Here is a 21,924-nt window from a genome sequence, read left to right as displayed (position 1 = left end):
GTTCACGGTAGAAAATACTGTATTTTTCACAAAGCAATTTTGGGCAGTTTAGTTTTGCCACCTTGATTGTGTTTTTTGTGGCTGTTAGTTTGCCACAACACTTCTTTGCTTCTATTTGTCTTTCCCGGTAAATGTTTTATTTTGAAAGAGCGAACAGGAACTACGCATGCTGCTGCTCACAGCTTGACGCCTGCAGCTCAGTGGTCGGGGTTGGTCAGTATTGTCAGAAGGGCAGCATGAGACCCCTCTCTGCACGGATCATGCAAACATGGGAATATTTGGAAAAGACAGTTTGACAGCTCTCTCACACAACAGGTAGGCATCAAGTCTCTGTTTTCCACTCAGAAGCCACACACTTGGAGAAGCAGGCGTCACTTATTGCACTGGTTTTATTTGGCGTCACTTGAATGTGGTCGCGTGAAATGTGTCCATACAAGTCAGGATGTGATGTTTTACCCTCGTGAAAAAGAACTACGGCTATTGCATAAATCAATATACAATGAAACTAATAGAACATTATCACTTAACTTTTATATCCAAAGAAACTGACTTTTGTTTGGGTATAAACTGTAAGTACAAAGTGCAATTACTCTATAAATTCATAATTGAGTTCTGATAGGAATATTGTGGTATTTATTTAACAATTTGCATTAAAAAAAGCCATTGACTGACAAAGAGGCAGTAAATGTTCTTATAGTATACTGTTAAATAGCCGTTGAATGACATAGAGACAGTAAAGGTCCTTATAGTAATCTGTGTTTTCTGCACAGGGTCGTAAAGTGTATCATTGAGGATGAATGCAGGTTGAGGGAAGGTCACACCCTGAGTTGGCTCGTTGCCTGCTTCTACAGTTGCAATTCTAAGTACCATATGAATAGAAATAGAATAGAGTTGAATAGAGAGTCACTGTGATTATCTCCACAAATATGAAACACAACAGATGGCCCATGAGTCCTTGGTCAATATAACCATATACAGTGGGTGAAAAAACAGAGGTAAAAGTGAATTGCATGACAGTAAAGATGGGCATTATTGCAGTGATTCAGTCATTAACTGGAAGCCGGAGTTTTTCCTGTCATTAGCAGAGCGCTGAGACCCAATTAAGATAGACAGCAGATGTCATTGTCTGAGCTTCACAAAAAGGGGCCACTTGTGAAAATGTATGAGTCGTGACCAGTGGCGTCGCCTGGCCTGGGCATCCGGGGCTTTAGCCCCGAATGTTTTTTCTGTAGCCCCGGACAATTCTCCCTCAATAATATAATACATTAACTGTGCTTTACGTGAACCTCATCATGACACAAGAGAGGACGGCAGCACTGTAATTTCCCGTGTTCAGTGAATGCAACAGAGGCATGACACCAGACCAATCAGAGAGTTGCATGGAAATAAACGTGTGCTTGTGTCATTCAAGCTCGGCTCTGTGGGTGTTTCTCAATCGCGAGTAAAGCTGCTCCAGAGCCACTATTTCAAGCATACTACGTCATCGAGTGCCGCCGAAGTACTGTTCCAATCTCCAGCATACTTGGAAATCTACCGAGCCCGGCGTACTCCGTTTGGAGAAATATCGAGGCTGCACATGAGTAGACTCCGCGGTCTTAAAATCCCCACAATGCTTTCCGCACGGACCAATTTCCAAAATCTGTGGCGGAAAATGTAAGGCGGGGCCTATCATATGACGCACACCTGCACACTTGCTAGCCTGTTCCACTCTTCGTTTTCCGAATGCCAGGAAGTATTCTTGACTCGCTTCTGAAGCAAGATGCTCAGCAGACATGTGCTACCAAGCAAGCGTACTCGCGATTGAGAAACACCCAGAGTGTGTGTGGCAATAGCGCATTTAGTGTGATAGAGAGAGAGAGAGGGAGAGAGGGGGAGGGAGGGACCGGTGCCCGGTGCCAGCAGGGACGTGTTGTTAGCATCTGGTTAGCTAGCTGCGCTAACGGACATAAGGAGCTGTTTGTTCCACAATAAGCTGGAGGAGAGTCCTCTCCTCTCAGACTGAGAGACTCAGGTGAGCTAAAGGACTCTCTGAGTGTTTAGATACTTAACTTTAGTCTAAGTTATCTCAGTGGGTCTCAAACGGTTTGGTCACAAATTATTCAAAAGATTATTTCCGCGGCACACCTTCATATGATCATTATAGTTATAAAGAAAATAAGAGAATAAAGGAAAAACAGTTATGAAATACTATATGGCAGTAAAACAAGAATAGAGTTTAAAAGGGGAGTGATTAGTAAAATATCCATAAAGAAAAAGTACATCTGTTTACAGTTCTGCTTCATATGGGTGGTGAGAGAGGTATCCAAAGATCTCTTCATTTTGCTCTCAAAGTGCACCAGATTGATGCTTTTAACTTCAATATTTAAAAAAAAATCTTCCCGGGGGAGCATCCCCCCGGACCCCCCTAGAGGAGGTGAGGTCCGCCCCCCACTCATAAAAAATACCACTTTACCGCTGCCTATATGCCGTGAGCTGATTATCGAGCCTTCATTGTAACAGTCGCGGGTGTACTGTGTGTGTGTGCGCGTGTGGGGAGTGTTGCAGTAAAAAATGCCACTGTAGTGCCGCTGCCACTGTGGGCTAAGCCCCGAATGTTTTCAGGTCCAGGCGACGCCCCTGGTCGTGACAGAGTCAAATTGAGAATCAAGAGAGAATCATGTACAAATTCTGACTTTCGTCTCAGAGATTAAATAATTATGAGGGTTAAATTCATTTGTGGGAATTAAATCTGAGAGAAAATTCAGAAATTTGAGATAAAATCCCCCAAAATTCAGGTTAAAATCTAAATCATAAGGGTAAAGCCTTTATATCGAGAACAGAGTCAGACCTGAAATACGTTTTTTAAAGACATTTAAAATAACTTTTGACATTTATCTCAGGATTTACTTTATTTTTCTCAGATGTCTGATTCAAATGTGGCCCTAGTCGTCCTCTGTAGAGCTTTTGTGTATCCTGAGGCGCAGTACATACTAATAAATAAAACCTTAATATTAATGATTCAGGGCTTCAGATTTCATTGAATCCATTCCAATTTGATAAACAATCAAAAAGACTCTTAAACACGTCTAATTTACGAACCAACTACTAAACTGAATTGTGTAAATTAAACACTGGATGCTGGTTACTAAATATATGTTCTATTTAACACGAAGTCTGCTTTAACAACAAAAAGTGAAACAACATGGCAGCTTAAAAACATACAGCTACTATGAACCTGCTTCCTGCAGGTGGGATACGTTGACAAGTGCTTTGTTTCATTCTCTCCAAATTTGCATTTCTCCGGGCTGATTTTCATTCCGTTTACATTTACATTAGCATTCACCATTAAGCCCCACAGCCGCATGGGAGTAAGCAGAAGTCATTTAATGTTGCCTGCTGTTCCTGACACCTGTATACTGCAATCGCTTTAATAGAGTCATTTCATTTAATTTCATTTAATCGTTTATTTGAACCAGGACAGTGCACATCGATGAACACTTTAAAACAAAAATAATGCTTACAAGTGTAAATAAGCCGGATTTTAGCTTTGAGCTAATTTCCATCCGTAGTCCCGTCACATACAACATATAAGAACATGACATTTATATACATAGCAAAAATAAATACATGATATGCAGGAAGAGCATGAGCAGCAGCATACAAGCATTTACCACAAGGCAGTACAATGTAGCAGCTACGATATATAAAGTGCAAGATAAGATAAAAGTGCTACATAAAGTGCAAGAGGAGATACCCCTGTATAAAAGTGCATTTAGCGGTGATTGCACGTCTGTTTGTTGCTCAACCATTCTTTGAGTTGACCTTTAAAACTATTGAGAGTGAAACAATCCCGTATCTCAGTTGGGAGGCTATTCCACAATGAACTGCCTACGGAGAGGACATTTTGTCCAAAAGTTGTCCGTCTATGGTGGACTTCACAGTCTCCTCTGGTTTCTGACCTAGTGCAGCGTCCAGTGTGTTTTTTGTGGATGAATTCCCCTAAGGGAGGGGGGGCCAGTCCATGGAAACATTTATAAAAAAAACACATAATTTTTGGCTTTCTGTCAAAAACCTTGATAGCTCTCTTGTACAGCTGTTCTATGGGTTTCAGGTTTGTGGCACAAGCAAACGACCAGTTTGTCAAACAGTATTCAATGTGGGATAGAATCATACAGTGGAGGTATGACTTTGCAGCACTGACAATTAAGAAAGGTCTAATTTATTTAACATTTTGCAACACTCACTAATGTTATTTTAGTACAACCCTCTGCTTGTACTTGCAAATGCAAAACTTGCAAGGCAGCGGTTATTTCACCAGCAGCGGCTATTTCTATGTTAGTTTTTTGTGTCCTATCTTTAATTGGCTCTATTTAATTGGAGTATCTTCAGGAATACCCTCTATGACAAGAGCTGCCAAGTTGTAATCCACACACCCACCACATGGATCTCAGACCAGCTCCTTGCTTGACGTTTTAACACCTCACACTCTACAATCTGACCGTGTTTCTGTCTGTGTATCCGTGGGAAACGTTCACCCCCCCGTGCCCCAGCGTGTCTTTGACTGGAACAGGCTGCTCTTGCCTATCAGGGTATTAATAAGCGTTTAGGCAGCTACTTTGGTCCCAGCCCCCAACTCGCTCCCCAGCTATCCCCCCACTTCATAACACAAACAAGCCAACAATCCCCCCCCTTTGCTCCCTGAAAAAACGTGTGCTTATTTCAGGCTAGGGGGAAGATAACTGACACGGCAGGGTTGCATAATAATAGTCGCAGAGGTTGTGGTTGGAGTATTTTTGAAAAACTCCCTCTAGATCTAAAGCTGTTGAAATATCTTGCCTTAAGGGACCAGTTAACTATGAAAAACATCTTGTCTAATAGTGACATGTAATATTAACTTGCTTAAGTGTTCAAAAAGCTCTTTACTTTTCTCATACTGCCTGTGCTGCAGCACTTCTTTTCACCCTCTGTCTGAAACCAGAGCCCAGTCTGCTCTGATTGGTTAGATGTCCAGCTCTGTTGTGATTGGTTAACTGCTTAGAGATGTGTCAGAAATGTCCCGCCCCTTACCCTATCACGTCCAATACAAACGCGAGTAACGATCGTTACTAAGCGATGTCACTACACTCTACACTACAATGTGAAACATATACATTTAATTAAAGTCAATGTTTCAGTTTTTTCAGTGTATGTTACAGAAGTAAATAATGGAGTGAGTCCAATGGAGGCGTTTCAGGCAGGGGATGAGAGTGTGGGAGAGAAACTCCCTCTGGAGGGAACACAGGGATTTTAGCCTTTGCAGACCATTGACATGCACAAAAACCTATATAACCCACTACAGGAAAGGGAAAAACCCAAAAAGCATAATAAGGCCTCTTTAAAATTAGAGAGTTTTTTTATGTTCAGAAAAGAAGAAAGGGTTTGGTTGTTCTCAGGAAAAAGGAAAGACCTCAGTGAGATTAAGAGAGCATGAACAAGAATGAGAGTAGATGCTTTGGTGATGAGCGTGGTGTCAGGATGACCATATCTGAGAACTGTGTCAGGGTGAGCTGCCTCCCACACTGATTGATAGTTGGGGGGGTTCTAACAGTGCTGATATCCTCTCTCATTTTAACCTATGGGTCAGTCAGCTGTCTGGTGGTAGAGCTTGCGTTTGTTGGAGATGTGATCATATCGTGTTTCGACCATCATGTGTTGGAAGCAATGTGTCTTTTCTCTGCCGTGAACTGGCTGTGCTGCTATTATAGCCCCATAGGAACAAAAAAACTACAAAAAGACACTGCATGGCCAAGCTCCAGGCTTGGGGAGCTATATTTGGGTCCAGCTATGGGAAAATAACCAAGACTGTAATCACTCATACGGACCGCTCCGTTCCTGTAAATCCATGTGCTGCCTGTGGGATGGCCCCCTCGTAAGTGATTTACAGGATCAGCCAGTGTTGAGAGCCCAGTTTCCAGAACTTTAACTCAATATGTGCAGTCATTAATATTGGAAAAGGGACACAAAATCTTAAAAACAAATGAGGGATGTGGAAAAATGTAATTTGTGTAAATCAGCTCGTGCTCCAGACAAGTGCTAGAGGTTTCTTACGGTGCGTCTACACAGCAGCGTTAAAAAAATCTTGAAACGCTTCTGCCCATTCACTTTGAATGGGGTGACGTCACTTTCCCTCACTTTTCGCCGAAATGCATTGTGGGCAGGCGAGCGGAGATTTTCAGGATTTTCAGGATTCAAAGTTGAACAATGTTCAACTTTTGAGGCTGAGGTGGAAGCGTCAGCCAATCAAATCCCGTGTACGCAAATCTGACAGTTCAAGCTCTAGCCAATCAAACGGCGTGTATGCTGGGAGAGACATACCGCAGGTCATTTCCTCATATTCCAAAAAATGGAGGAGAAATTAGCGGTAGCGAATCAATCACCCGGTGCTTTATGACCAGACCTACCGGGATATAAACCGGAGGAGCCAGGCATGGAGGGAGGTGGCAGAGACAGTGGTATGTTTTCGCCTGTTTTGGGGAGTTTATATCCAGTTTACTTCGGGCTTTTTTGCTTCGTATGTCGCGGGCGGGAGATTCATGTGATTGGTTGTTCGCAAAAAATCCCCAAGCTTCAGATACGCCCACCTCCAAGATTTTTTTAACGCTGCTGTGTAGACGTACCGTTAAGGAGAAGACAGGAGAATAGGGTAAACAAATAATGTATAGATATCAACATAAAACTTCCCAAGTGGATTATTTTTATATATGCAAATGAGGGATTATTTGATTAAATATGCAATTTGTACGCTCAAATCTGGAAAATAAATCAAAAAATTGGATAAAACCAGGTTGAAAATTCTTATTTTTTTGACATATCAACCTCAAATTTGTACAGATAAAATGTTGGATATCAATTTGCACCACTCGATAAATCCAAATATCTATAAAAGAAAATGATTTTCGCAGATAACATTTTGTATAATTTAGGCCATTAGTGAACACTTCTGGAAAAACCTTATGAATATACATAGGAATACATGTTTGAAAATCTGGTATATGTAAGTGCTGCTAAAGTGAACATTAAAACAATGTTTTGGAGAAAACCGCCAAACAATGTGTATTGTAAAAATCCGCTGCTGGTTATTTACATTAAGATCATTATTTTATGTAAGTCTTATGAAACCCTGTAAATTAAATACAAAAGTGACACATTATCTAATGCTAACTTTAAATGAATTAAGGAAGAATCAACATACTCAACTAGGCAAAATTAGCTAAATAAACACCTTAATGTGTGTTTGGATGTTTTCCTCCCACTTGCATGAAAGAACACCATGGCCCGTAAATGGACCAGTGCATGAAACGGGGGGTTACGTATTGTAACCCTAGTCATATAAGCACAGGCGGAGCCCTCTACTGACGCAAATACTTTCTGTGTTTTGGAGCAATTTCGACATGAAAGTAAGCGTCCTTCAGGCTGTGAACCAATCGCCTGGCTGCACCAGTCCCAGTAACTGTTTTATAGTTAACATATGGAACTTTTTGCATGCAATGTGCCGATTCAGGCTGCGAAGATCCAGAATGGGCCTGAATTCTCCTGTCTTCTTGAGAACCAGGAAGTACAGGGAATAGTGCCCCTTCTCTCTGTCTTGAGAGCGCACAACAGACACCGCCTGTTTTTGCAACAGGGCCTGAATCTCTGCCGAGAGGAAACCTATCTCCTCTTGGGACGATAGATTTGCCTCTCTCATGCCTCTGAACGGAGGAGGGTTGCTGCAAAACTGGAGTGACTAACCCAGTCTCAGCGTCCTGTCCATCCACTCTGTCAATACACAGCTGAGCTTCCATTCCCCATAACATTGTGTTAGGGGATGTGCAATCAGCTGTGGAGTCGCAGCTATGAAGCTGTGGTACTCTCTGGTGGCCCACTCCGCCGCCAAACCCTCCATAAAAGGAAGTTTGACCCATGAGGGGCTGCCACAGAAAGAGCCGATTTTCCACTGAGGTCCCTGAACGCACCGCAGCACGCTCACGTGGGAGCGCGCGCTCCGCCATAATGCAGTTTTCACTCAGAGAAAAAAAGGCATTCATCTGAGTTTTTACGCTAGGTGCGATGTGTCTACTAACAACATCACGCCGGTCATAATGCCCCTGTACTCGCATAGCGCTTTGATAGCACTTCCTGCGGTTTATCACATGCGCACGCACATGGTTGCCTCCTTTACTGGAGTTACAACTGGGGCGGCGAGTGGGGAATCTGTACAGACAACATTATGGTGAAGTGTGGGATTGTGGAAAGGAATGACTCTTAGACTGGGATAAATGCAACCATTTTTATTGAAGGCATACACCAACACATCATCATCATAGAGGGAGGAGGCGGGGTTCGCCCTCGCGTCCTGGGTGGAGAGAGCCCTCTCCGCCGGGACGCTTCCTCCCACCGCCTGTCAACTACGGGAGGACGGTGCACCCCATCCCGACGCGGAGCTGGGGCAGAGGCCCGTCGGGATCGCCAAGCCTGGCCCCGCGGGTGCTGGAACCGGACCCGCCCCGCAGAACCGGCCGAGGAAGCAGGAGAAGCAGCGGGAGCCGTGGGTGCTCTGGACCTGGTCCTCTCTCTCCTTCTCACCATGGGCTCGCACTCGCCTCGCTGAGGGAGAGCCAGCGGCAGCATACGGCTGAGCTGCACTCTTTCCTCCTCCAAGCGGTGGAAGCGCTGCGTGACCGTGGTGACCAACCCGAAGAGCCCTTCCGTGGATACGGGGGCTCCAAGGAGATCATCACGGTCCTTTTTGGAAAGTACTGTGAGTCCCAACCACATGTGGCGTGATCCCACTGTGGCCAGGGACATCACGCGGCCAGCTGCGGCTGCCACACCATGGACCAGATTATAATCGCCCCGGTCTTCCTGAGACGGGGAGGCGGGGGCTTCCTGTTGAGGAGTAATCAACGAAACCCCTAACACACCCAGGTTATTGGCCGCCGCGGCCAGCTGTGCCCCGAGCCGGAATATCTTATCCAGATATTCCAAGGCCTCACCGTCACAAGGCAGCGGGGGCAGGGGTCTTCTCCCCTCCGCCCAACCTGCTGCTCTCATCGAGGGGGGGCACACCGGGACACGTTGTGTTCGAGTGGCCCTGCACCCTGAGCAATCCCGCCATGCAGGCCACCGGAGCCCTCGCTCTCAGAGGGTGCCGCCATGTCGCCTTCACACACTGCCAGATATCTGGAGCGGAGGGGGGAGCGGTAGGCCCACACGCTCCGCCGCCATGGCCATCACCAGCGGAAAATCCTGGCGGGCAGATCTGTGCGGTCGACTCTCGTGGACACCGGACCCAGAAGCGCCCGACAGCGAAAAGTCCTCGTCTTCCTCCTCCTAGACAAACGGGGCCGCGCGGCCCGCCGGAATGGCGAACACGAATGGCACCTCCTCGGCCACCTCCTGGTCATCCATCTCCACCACCTCGAGGTCCTCCTGGTCCTGTGCCTCGTCCGGCGAGACATTACATTACATTGCATTTAGCTGACGCTTTTATCCAAAGCGACTTACAATAAGTGCATTCGACCAACAAGATACAAACTTGAAGAAAACAGAATCATATAAGTACATCAGGTTTCATAGAGCTAAAACATTTCAAGTGCTACTCAACTGGCTTTAGATAAGCCAGTCCATAACACGCCTGCTCGAAATGGTCCAGGCGATGTTGACGTCTAAGCCGCGGGAGCGCCCGACAGGCACTGCAGGACGGGGAATGTCCGCCACCCTCCACGGCATGGTCAGCCCCCAGACACTCAAAGCACCATCGATGAGGATCGGCGCCCGCGATCAAGCCAGGGCAAGTAGGGCAAGGCCGAGCTTCCAGGAGTGGTGAGTCCATTATTATTTCTACTTCCTTGCTTTCGTTTACTGCTTCTGTTCAGTTGTCTGCTCGCTGAAGAGAAAAAGGATGACGGTCGGAGGGCGTAGCCGCCTTATATACTGTGGGCCTGCGCGCGCATTCAGGTAGGCTCGCCCCGATTGGCGGGCTACGTTTACGTAACTCAGTAGGTGAATGCACGCACGACATGATAGAGAGTAGTACCCATAGAGTCCACTAGAGGGCGGAGCCTGTGTGAGATATAACAATGATTTTATTGTCTTGCCATATTGTTCAACGGATTCTAAAAGATGTGTTCCTTGAAAGCTCTCTGTCTATTTTCTTCTCCTCTTACCCCCTGCATCACGTACCCTGTGACCTGTAACTGAACCTCCTTGTGGTCATTGCAACAGGATTATGTGTGTTGACTGGTTGTTTACTCTCACTGTGCTCCATACTTGTTTTGTACATATTTATTTTCAAAGTAGCGGCCCCCTTGAAGACAGATTATTTCATATTTAAAATATAAACATTGAAATATGTTATTCTTTCCGTAATACATGTACATATTACGATATGATATTCAAATCTAAGATATATAGTCTCACTTTTCTAGCTCTTGAATCAGTCTTGGGATATTTTAGATGAAGTCAATGAAAGCTATATTGTTTCAAAAATGTATGCATGTTGAATGACAGATAATTAATAGTTTTTTCCATTGATTTGAAATTATTCGAATTATTTTAAAGTTCCAGTGCCTGCTTCTCAAAAGTGAAAGTGTGCTAGCGTAAAAAATGACTCTTCTATTAAAAAAAACTCTTTAGGGAATCCATGCTTACTGGATTAATTGAAAAAATAATGATTATATTTAAGCCCTACTTATATATTATAAGATAATTCCTTAATTCAGTAACGTCCTCACTTTTCAATGTCTAACAGATAATTTATGTGTTTTTTAAAGTGTGCAAGTCCTTTCCCTGTCCCTTTGTGTTTGTGTAACAATGGCTTATTTTTAACCTGTTGGGCTGTTGAGAAGTGGAGAGGGGGGAAAGGGAGGAAGTGGTTGCAGGATGACAGAAGACGATACCATCCTCCTCAACCTTCATCCTCTCTCCACCTTCCCTTCCCATACGTACACAGTCCTGGTGTTGGTGCTTCTCTAGATCCCCTGCTGGAATGCACTAATATTTGAATACTAGAACTATAAAACTATACTCATTTTCGGATACTCATATTTGGATGCTTAAAATGTATATTCAATATTAATACTATTATTTGGATACTCTATCACTAAAACTAATAATCAGATGCATTACAACGAATATTTGTGTACTATATCACTTATGGATAGTGAAACTAATAAATGGAATCCTTATTAATATGTGGATATCAATAATATTATATATCTAACTTGTATCAGGATGATTTGAATATATGTGATATGTGATGTTATGCCATGCCACGTTTCAGAATGTACAACCCTGAATGAGGATGAATTAATTTATAATATTTTATGAAAATAAGTTGCAACACTAGTTTACGTTATGGTGTCTGCAGAGTGTTGAATCACAAACTAAAGGCCATTCCTTTGTTTTTGCCCTCTTTGGTTCTTTCTGGTTTTGTGTGTCAGGTATTTTATCATATCTTTGCCAAACACACACTAAAACTAGTTTTAGTTATCCTAAATGAGCGCAAAATGTAATTACAAAATGTTCTCTTCTCTTCAGTTGTAGACGACAACAGAATAATTCCTTTCAGCTATTTGCCCTCAAGGATTTTATTTTCTTCTTAAATCCAAACTTTTGTTCTGTTCTCCCTCATGCTTTGTGTGTCTGGGTTTTCTCTAATTAAGTTCAATACTTCCTAAAAGCAACTGCATCCAATTACAGCATTTAAAAAGCCTTCAAGGCGTCCCTGCATCTACTTTAAAGTCCTTCTTTAAACTCACTGCCTGTCATACTGTACCTTAAGCAATTATGACCTTTAGGGTCGGGACAAACGTCACAGCAGCATCTGCAGACCAGTTCGGTTGGTGCAATCGCCAATAAAGCTAAATCTAGTTTAACAAAACAGCAGTGTTTAGATTTCCCATCATCCCGTCTGATGACCCATGATCCCATGGGAACAGTAAGACTCTCACAGTGAAGTTTAGGGAATTGGGATCAAGAAGACAAGGATTAAATAAATAGTCTTATATATGCTATACACCAAAACGTTATTTGAAATCCATTTAAGATGGATACGATGGGGTTGGATACAAGTTGTTCCATGATCTTAAACAAGTGTTTGTGTTATTTGAGACGAAATGCAACAATCCCACTGGAAGAAAACCATTGCCAATGATGTAGAGGTACCAGATTCTCCACATCATATCTGCTGTTAAATCCGTATTCCTTCCAAATGAAGGTTGCCATTTCTTGGCTAATTTCCAAAGGTATTGCGGGGAATTGGAAGACGTCGCTAATTGATTTAGAGGGGGGATGCATGTTTAGAGAAAGTGGGCGAAATGGCAATATCTAATATTGGAAGTGGATGACAGGGTTAAACACTGGCCAAAACATAGGGAAGATTATGTTCTCCCACTTTGTTGGCTGTTGCCAAAAGTGGGTAGGCTCATCAAAAATCTTTAAAATTATATTTGTTTCTGCAGGATCAAAAGTTTAATGACTAATCCCTGCCATAACACAGCGGACACTGACTTTTCCTGCTACTGTTAGGCATCATACTGTATGCACTTTTGGCTGAAGAGATGTGTGTTTAATTTCCTCATTGGAGGTTTGCCTCCTTTGGAATGCTTTTAAATATAAAGTAAAGGACCCTGAGGCTCAAAGACAAGTCTTGTTTCTTGTGCTTTCCATGAGATAGACAGACATCTAACCCTTATGTTGTTGTAGACCAGCCAAATTTAAGAAGCATTTTAAATGTTTAACACATTTTGGAAGCATTTATTTAGTTTGCTTTCAAAACTAATTGGACTATTTGGTCATTGATCTTGATATATGTATATAAAAAAGCATTTATTATAAAAACATCTGTTGCTATGTGCTTTCAATGACGAGAGACACTTCTGCAGGTCTATCACTACTCAGCAACAGACCGGCCTTATAGGGTCTGATGTTGATATTGTTGAAGGCTGATACTCATGTTGATCTTTTTATAATCAAGCTGTATTAATTTCTTCTGTATTTTGGTGTGTTATTATGAGTTTCCTTCACTATTCATACTAGTGAATCATTGTTGTGTTAGCTGTTTCCAGCCAAGCATTTCAGTTGGCAATGCCGGCACTCAGACCATCTAAACATTATCCTTCAGAAAGAAATACACACTCCTTTAAAGGAAAATCAGTCAAACACAGGCTTCATTGCTGGTTTTGGTTTTCATGGGATTTGTGGATAGTAAGAAAACTAAAACTTTGGAATATCTGAGCTGATACAGTACTTCACCTTTTTAATGAAGCATTCTAAAGGCTACAGATGAAAGACAGAAACAGCATTCATAAAAGAGTACTTAAACATATAACACTGTTGGATCATGTGTGTAAAAGTTGAAATTAATCTCGATGTAGTCACAAAAGGCTTTATACAAGACCTGTAAACAGATTTAAAGTGTACAAATCGGTGTAGTTTCCCTATAAATGTGATATTTATGTGGGTGATTATGGGTGTTCATGTCCTCATCACTTTCCAGAATTGAGCTGACCAACAGCACCTAAACGTAAACAAAAACAAGAAGGCCTGACCAGAGTTGGGGACGCACACACACACGCAGGCATGCACGCGCACGCACGCACACACACACACACACACACACACACACACACACACACACACACACACACACACACACACACACACACACACACACACACACACACACACACACACAGTCCTAACGTGAGACAGAGTAGCCGAGATAAATGTTGACAGATGACAGCTTAGGAGAGAAAAAGCAGAGAGGTCAGAGGCAGATTGACAGGAAGGACTCTCAAAGAACAGTGATGAGAGAAAAACAAGAGATAAACATGAGAGAGGGGACATTGTGTGTGTGTGTGTGTGTGTGTGTGTGTGTGTGTGTGTGTGTGTGTGTGTGTGTGTGTGTGTGTGTGTGTGTGTGTGTGTGTGTGTGTGTGTGTGTGTGTGTGTGTGTGTGTGTGTGTGTGTGTGTGTGTGTGTGTGTGTGTGTGTGTGTGTGTGTGTGTGTGTGTGTGTGTGTGTGTGTGGTGTGTGTGTGTGTGTGTGTGTGTGTGTGTGTGTGTGTGTGTGTGTGTGTGTGTGTGTGTGTGTGTGTGTGTGTGTGTGTGTGTGTGTGTGTGTGTGTGTGTGTGTGTGTGTGTTTTTGAGTCAACAAGATGTCCCCCTACAAGATGGAATGTTTGATCACAAATAAAGTTGTTATCCAGATCATGAAGTCACAGACAAGCATATCAACATGGATAGAGTTTAGACAAAACATTTTAACACACTTGTTTTCCTATACACAAAGACCTGTGAAAAGAATGTTAAATAAAATTTAACTCCTTGCATGTTTTCAGTTAGCACCCAGTTCCAGTGTACTTATTTTTATAATAATAATAACTTTAATTTATATAGCGCCTTTCATCAACCCAAGGTCGCTTAACAAAGAAACATATAAGGACAAGACATAAATCGTGTGCTGTGTCTCAATCTAATTATTCCGTTAGTAGCTAACATTCCATGTTATACTCTGAATATGTTTACAATATGTCTACTTAATTCCATGGTGCCTGAATTTGACAAATTAAACACGGCTGTTGTGCACTTACTTTAAAGGTCCCATGTCATGCTTTTCCGGTTATTACCCGTCCCCTTGTGTGTTATGTAGCTTTTTATGCATGTAAACCGTCTGCAGAGTCAAAAACCCTCAAAGTACACCCTGTAGCGAGTAAAACTCTAACACAGAAAAGACCTGTCTGTGCTGCCCCAGAACGCCTCGTTGGAGATTTTTCTTTTTCCATTTTTTTCTTCCTGAGTATAGTGACGTAACCATGCCCAGGTCCAAATGGACCAATCCGTGGAGCTCCTCACACACACACACTCACTCAGCCTTATCGTTTCTCAGCTGCGGCTCCGCGGATTTCTCAGCCTGAACTCAGCCTGAGCACACACACACACTCACATCCAGGCTACGAGTGTGTGTGTGTGTGTGCTCAGGCTGAGTTCAGGTGAGTTTCGCAATGTCTCGCTGTCTCGCAGACCCCACACAGTAACCAGGAAACGACCCCAGTAATCCAGCTCACACTGTCCGCAGCAGCGAGCTCCCGCAACGTCCTGCACCAGCGAGCCCCCGCAACATCCCGCACCCAGACCCCACGCAGCATTCTCATCTGTTTGTCATTACTGGTGTCATTTTCTGGTTGCTAACAAACGCCATTGTAACACATAATCACTGATGTTCCGCTGTAACGCTGGTGAACTCATCAGAACAGAGTGGGCGAGCTGACCAATCAGAGCACAGTGGGCTCATAGGGAGGGGGGGGGCAGGAGCTCCAACAAGCCGTTTAGGACAGAGAGTGAATACACATCCTATACAGAGATGCTGTATGAGAAACCAATGTGAGTTTGGAAAATTGAACAATGTAAATCTATTATAGTAGACCTCAACAATGGAATTATGATCAGTAGAAATGGCCATGTCATGGGACCTTTAACATTTCTATAGCCACAGTAAGCATAAGCGTCATCTTTCACAGTACCAAATCATTACAGACAAATAGAAAACATTCTGATAGCATCTATTCAACAACGAAATGGTAGTACTAGGTGAAAAACATACACCTGACTATCTTACATTTGTATAGTTTGGTGTTCACTGGAAAAACAGCAACTATGCTAGTACTGGATTTGTAAAACTTAACAACAAGGCAAAGGGACTCACCGTCCAACATGCTGGCATAACCTTAACCATTGAGCTACAGTGTTAAACATTTAGACTGACTATCTAGCCGACAACCTAACCTGGACTTAAACAGTGGAGGTCAATGCCTAACCTTACATTTCTTGAAAGTTACCATAGACACAACTAGCAACCACTGCTATTCCCTCCCTATCTGCTACCTAGCCACTCAGCTATTGACTGTAGAACGTTTTCAGCTTTCCATACTATCAGGGTACTAGTAACACACTTGATTATTAATATATACTGTGCTTTTCAGTACTCAAATAGTGCAAGTAGCTTACTGAAGAACACAGAATTGAGACACAGCTTTAGTATTTTATTTATGTCTGATATCTCATCAGATGTGATGAGACAAAGGAAACATTTTTGAAAATGTAACAAGAAATTCAGCAACCTTTCTGTTTATTTTGGTATCAGAAAACAATGATGGCTGCAGTTCACAGATACATTGCGCCGGTGTTTGTTGGTAAGAATGGAATACAGTGAGCACTGCCAAGGTATTATTATGTGTGAGTGTGTGTGTCCTTGGATATACAATGTCCAGACTGGGAACAATAAATTGTTGAGGCAACAGGGTACAAAGCAGATCGAAAAGCATTCATTGTTTGGTTCTTATTGAATGCAATTGTCTTAATAAGTCTGTTTCTGCTTGCAGAATTGTCTGTGTGTAGATGTCTTGGAAGTCCTTATAATAACTGTTTCAAAGACAGTGGGTTAAGAAGCAGGTTTAGGGCATTATGTGCATTGTGTAGAAAAGATGGAACAAAAGCCAAATCTATAATATCTTCTATTGACACATGCCTTGAATTAAAGTAAGAGAGGAAACCGCAGGGCCTAGGTTTAAAGCAATAACTTTACATTTTGTACTATTGTGATTATTTGCTGATTGACCGAGTTAGATGAGAAGATACGATACCACTCTCATGTATGACCTTTTCAATATGAAGCTAGAGCCATCAATGGGTTAGCTTAACATTGCACACAAAGACTGGAAATAGGAGGAAACAGCTGTTCAGGCTCTGTCCAAAAGATAACAAAAACCTACCTCACTCCACCTTTAAGGCTCATAAACTAACACATTATGATGTCTTTGTTTATTCCACACAGAATTTAGCAATTTAACACAAGATTTTAAAGCTTTTGTATAGACTGAACAAACACGATACAACTTGGTAATGTTACAATGTGTAAACAAGTCTGTGGCACATGATTCATTTATTTAGATATCTCTGGAGGGGCAATTTCAAGACAAGGTTAGAGTTTTGAAAGTACTTTTGGCAAAACAACGGCAAAGAGTATGGAAGCAAAATAATGCAACTGTGGTGCTTTTTGATCATGGTGTTATGGTACAACTGCCACCTTCTTGTACTGTAAATGCCAAAGAGACTGGTGTGTTGCGCATCTTTCTTTTTCTTAGGCCTCTGTTAAAATCCAAAAAATGTAGTGTGGTTCTAGTTTATGTTCATCGCTCACTTTTGACCCTTTTCAAGAAGTGAGGCAAAAAGCTTTGATGTCATTTATTTCAGTTTGAAACCCTATGCATTTAAAGTTTATGTTTTTTAGGTTGAATTCTGAATTAATATTTTACACATTGCTGCTTTGATTATTTTATTAATGTTAAACATAAATGAGTTAGTTGGTAAATACCATTAGTTATAATATTGGGACATTTGGTAAGACAGCAGGCCTATATGAAATGTAGCTCAACTTTTGAAAGAAACTTTATAAGCAAGAACTTTTACTGGCATCATTAAGTTATTTGATGATACTGTTGTCTCCTTTAGTACAAAATGCCATTGAGAGCGCTGATGTTTCAGTGGGTCGAATAATAACTCTAACCTTTTTATCAATATCAATATTTTTGGCTAGGCTAACAGCTTCTCCTGCTTTCAGATGTATGCTAAGCTAACACAAAAGGAGCTATGCCTCTGACACGCAAACATAGTGGTTAAACAGCAAAAAACAAATTTCCCCAAAATGCATTTTTTATGTTTTCTTGATTTGATGGTAATACTTAGGAAATAGGAATCTCAAATGTTCTCTAATTTGTGCAATATTCTGTTTGCCAGCATCAAAACATGAGTCACTGAAAACAATTACTGAAAGATTGGCTACATCATGAATAATACATTCCTGAATGCTGATTAGTTATTTACTGCAAATGTTTGAATAATTACCTTTGTGCCTTAGGGTAAGTCAAAAGCGCTGACATCTGTACAAGCTTTGCACATCTCTCCCTTTGGGTGTGAGCCATAACACAAAATCACTGAATATGTATGAAATTATGCTTTAAATGTTTACTGAAATATCATTTATTAAAATGTCCTGTTTCAGTTAAATCTGGGCTATTTTGTCGACATACTCGTTGAAAATCACGACAATCTTTATCTCTTGCTTTGTATGAGCAATGCCTCCAAGAAGAGCTTTCTGGAACAAAATTGAACTGTAACTTTTAACATTCACTCACAATAGTAAGCTTTTTATTTGTATACGAACATTAAATTCAGTTTTTTATACATTTGCCTGCAATTCAATTTATTTACATTTAAGTTCTGCCCTTAAATAATTCTGAAGATTATTGTATGCTTAGATTAGTAAAACATTTCTCTGCACAACACTACATTTAATATCGTGGAAAAAAATGCATTGAGATGATAAAGGTTCACATAAATACTGCTGAGGAGAGATATTAAGCTTTCTGATTAATGCTCATCATTTGGAATTATTGTTTTAATATTGTCTGCTTATCTGTATTATTGTGTTGCATTGTTGGAGAAGCCTGTGACCTAAGCTTTTCAACGACATAATTACTCTGTAGCTATGTTAGTTTGACAATAAAGAACCTTGAACCTTGAACCTATTTCCAGAGAGAAAGCTTCATTTCAGGCCTCTTTACAACAAATGCAGCACAACTCTGCGTTTCATCTGAAATTAACCTCTGACATTGGGATTGACTACAATACACAATGTTGTCAGTTTCCTAGATAAATACAGCCCCTCATATGTTCCCACCAAAGGGACTCTTTTTGTAAAATTGTACTGCTTTTCTGCACCATTGTCCCCTCTCTCTCTTATGACTCCAAACAACAAGTATCTTTTTCTGACATGCTGCCCTTTCGCCCACATATAATTACAACACATCTGTTTCTATGACCCATTGAGGGCTTGAACTTCCTGTACTGATGGGAAAACACACATACTGTAAATAAACATAAGCACACTACTGAGACCCTGAACTCACACAAACTATAATAATTGAAATCTCAAAAATACATTCACATATGTCTCTCAGTTGAGGAACTCAAACAGCTGCTAGCATGTATACTTTAGTTTGTGTATTTTCATACTATATATAAAGAATACTTTTGTTATTTGTGAGAACCACAGTTTCGGAACAAATAGCAGCTCTTTACATGCAGTAATATATGGTAATCTAGTGTAAAGATGTCCAATAACTGTATTATTCTTGTTCTTGTTTATCTTTTAGAAACATGTGGAGGACTCTAACACTATCACTGGTTGTTGCATTGGCATTGGGCACAGAGGTGAGTGCAACAATGTGTTTCATTGATGGATTGCATTGTACTGTATATCTACACACCATCATTTTTGTGATATGGATTGTCTATGTTGTTATTTGATAATGTTGTCTAATCCGAGAGGTTTGTTTCACTTTTTTCCCCCTTCAATTGTGGGTTGTTTAAGGGAGTTTTTCTGTGTGCTCAAAGGGTCTCAGGACTCAGTATGTATGCTATACAGTCTGTTCAGCCCCCATTTTTTATATTGGGCTACATAAATAGGTTGATTGGCCTTCACCTGCAAAATGTCGCTTGAAGAGTAATGTATCACCCAGAAAGGGACAACAAAATTACCACAAAGGTACTAAAAGTGGTTTCAAAGAAGTGCAAAACAGCTGCAATGAGACACAACGACACTCACAGCTACTATGAGAAGGGGCAAAAACAACCACACAAATACCCAAAGCAACTTCAAAGAGACACAAATCAACTACACAGAGACACAAGATGGGTAAAAACGAAATACCATAGTGTCTCTTGCTCCAATAGGAGAGCTGGCGGGACCTTTCGCATGTCTGCTACCCATTGTCTCATAATCTGCCAATGACTGTCTGTGTGTAATAAGAAATATTATGTTTATCATTCCTAAATCTCTTATGTCAATGTGACATTCAATGTGTGATTGTTTTCCCAGGTGTCCCAGTCTGAGGATGTGGCGACCATCGTGAATGGTTCGGAGGTGCAGCAGGACAAATTCAGCGACATTTCCACCGTACTGGGAAATTCCCGACATCAGATCCTGGCTGCTCAGTTCGAGTGCTACCTGAAGATAATCCATGACCCACCACGCACAGAAGAAGGTACCTATTGTTCTGATAAATCACAGTGCAGCTGATAACAGCCGTCCGAATGGAAGGAAGATCTTTTGGTATCAACACATTTTTTCTTCTGGCGGATGGCAGATAAATGTTGATGACAATATTTTGCATCCGAGTTGCAGGACATCCTTTTATTCATTGTGCTTAGATCGCCTTGCCATTTATCCCATGGGCTCATATTCTGGCACCATTTTCGTGCTTGGATCGACAAAAATGTGGATACAATGGAGAAAATAACATTCTTTAGAAAGAAACATTTTCTCAGAAAAATGATTAAGTCTACAGTAAATTACAGTTTACCATTATCAGCAATATGCTAGAAATCTATGAATTGTGGTCGGTTCAGCACTTTGGACCAGACTTAAATATCTCAATAATGTTGGATTGACTGTCATTAAAATGTTAAAACAGACAGTCATAGTCCTCAGAGGATGAATCCTACTGACTTTGGTAATGACCTGATATTGGTGGATTCTCAAAAAATCTGGTAGATCCATTTATGTTCTCCTCATGATACATTTGAATGACTTTGGTCATCTCTACGTTTTCATATAGTGCCATTGTCAGGTCAGAATGTTTTTATGTCCAATCCTTTGACTTTGGTTTACTTGCAAAACTATTGACATTCCTATCAGCCCTATATGTGATTGTGCTAATTAGCAAATGTTAGCTTGCTTATATGCTAAACAAAGATGGTGAACATTATTGGTGCAGTAATGAGTCCTAAAATATCCAGAAAAGACTTAGCATTTCACCAGATCCAGTTCCCTCATCTCGAAGTCAATGTTTTTTTGTGTTTAGAAGCTGAAATAAGGTAGTTAACACGAGCTGAAGAGATTGGCCCGTTGGTTCTACGACATAAAATACGCCAGCAGGAAAATCCACTCGTGAATGTCCAAAGCTTCTATGTGTCAAAAAAACAGCCGTTGCTAACGAGTAACCAAATAAACTACTAAACGCCATCATCCCAACACAAGTTCACTTTTAATTTAGCGGTGGTTATACGCAGCCATGCTACCAGGTCATTTATAGCCTAGCGTTAGCTTTTTGTTTCTGCTAATTGCATTTAGGCTTAAAAAATCACAGAGTGCTGTCAAAGTGTGGAGATTACCCTGCCAAACAAAATGTGTTAAGTATCATAAACATGTGGTAATTATCCGTAATACCAAAATCCAGTAGAGAAATCACATAGCTTTTATCGTGGGACCGCCAGCGAGGCTGGCCTACAAAACACGTCCTCACTGCACCACTCAATGCCTGCTAAACATTATCATGATAGCATATTAACATTTAGCTGTCACTATATCATCTTTTAAATGATTTTGATGCTCTTAGTCATTGTTGTCAAAAAGAAATGAGAGATTCCTGATGAAATTGGTGCAGTATATGGTTCTTTGCCAAACTCCCTTTTGGTCCCAGGGTTTTTTCTTCATTTGTTTTCCCACTACATATAGCCTCTCAGTATAGGCGGAACGCTCAGGTTTTTCCCATATCGTTGCAGTTTGAAAATGCAGTAACATCACCTTCAACGCCAGACACGCACTAGTTCAAATTATTAGATTAGATTTGCGGGCTGAAATCTGGGTTGATTGGATAAAATACGTGGTCGCTTTGGCAATCTGTGTATTTTAATAAAACCAATGTCCAAAATGTAAATTCTCAATCGGAGCTTTAGTGGTACTGCCTCATATATTCGACTGGATTAAAATAATAGCTTCATAGATACCCTTTAGGTCACTTTATTCCATAGGTTTAACATTGCATTGCAGATGTGTTAGCAGCTGAACTATAGTAAACCAAC

At 41.4% G+C, this 21,924-nt stretch overlaps 1 protein-coding gene across 1 annotated transcript in view; it reads left to right on the top strand.

Moving 5' to 3' along the window:
- The first annotated feature begins 219 nt into the window (after positions 1-219).
- Positions 220-21,924, top strand: part of calcrl2 (calcitonin receptor-like 2) — a 39,759-nt gene continuing 18,054 nt past the window's right edge. Inside the window, exons 1-3 of the mRNA XM_034145429.1 lie at positions 220-315; positions 19,215-19,272; positions 19,940-20,105. Of these exons, the coding sequence (XP_034001320.1) occupies positions 269-315; positions 19,215-19,272; positions 19,940-20,105 (271 nt within the window). The 5' untranslated portion in view covers positions 220-268. The remainder of the gene's footprint in view (positions 316-19,214; positions 19,273-19,939; positions 20,106-21,924) is intronic.

The sequence above is a fragment of the Trematomus bernacchii genome, unplaced genomic scaffold (assembly GCF_902827165.1).
Source record: "Trematomus bernacchii unplaced genomic scaffold, fTreBer1.1, whole genome shotgun sequence".
Taxonomy (NCBI): Eukaryota; Metazoa; Chordata; class Actinopteri; order Perciformes; family Nototheniidae; genus Trematomus; species Trematomus bernacchii.
Note: the sequence above shows the minus strand (reverse complement) of the source record. Positions and strands in the feature narration are given on the sequence as shown.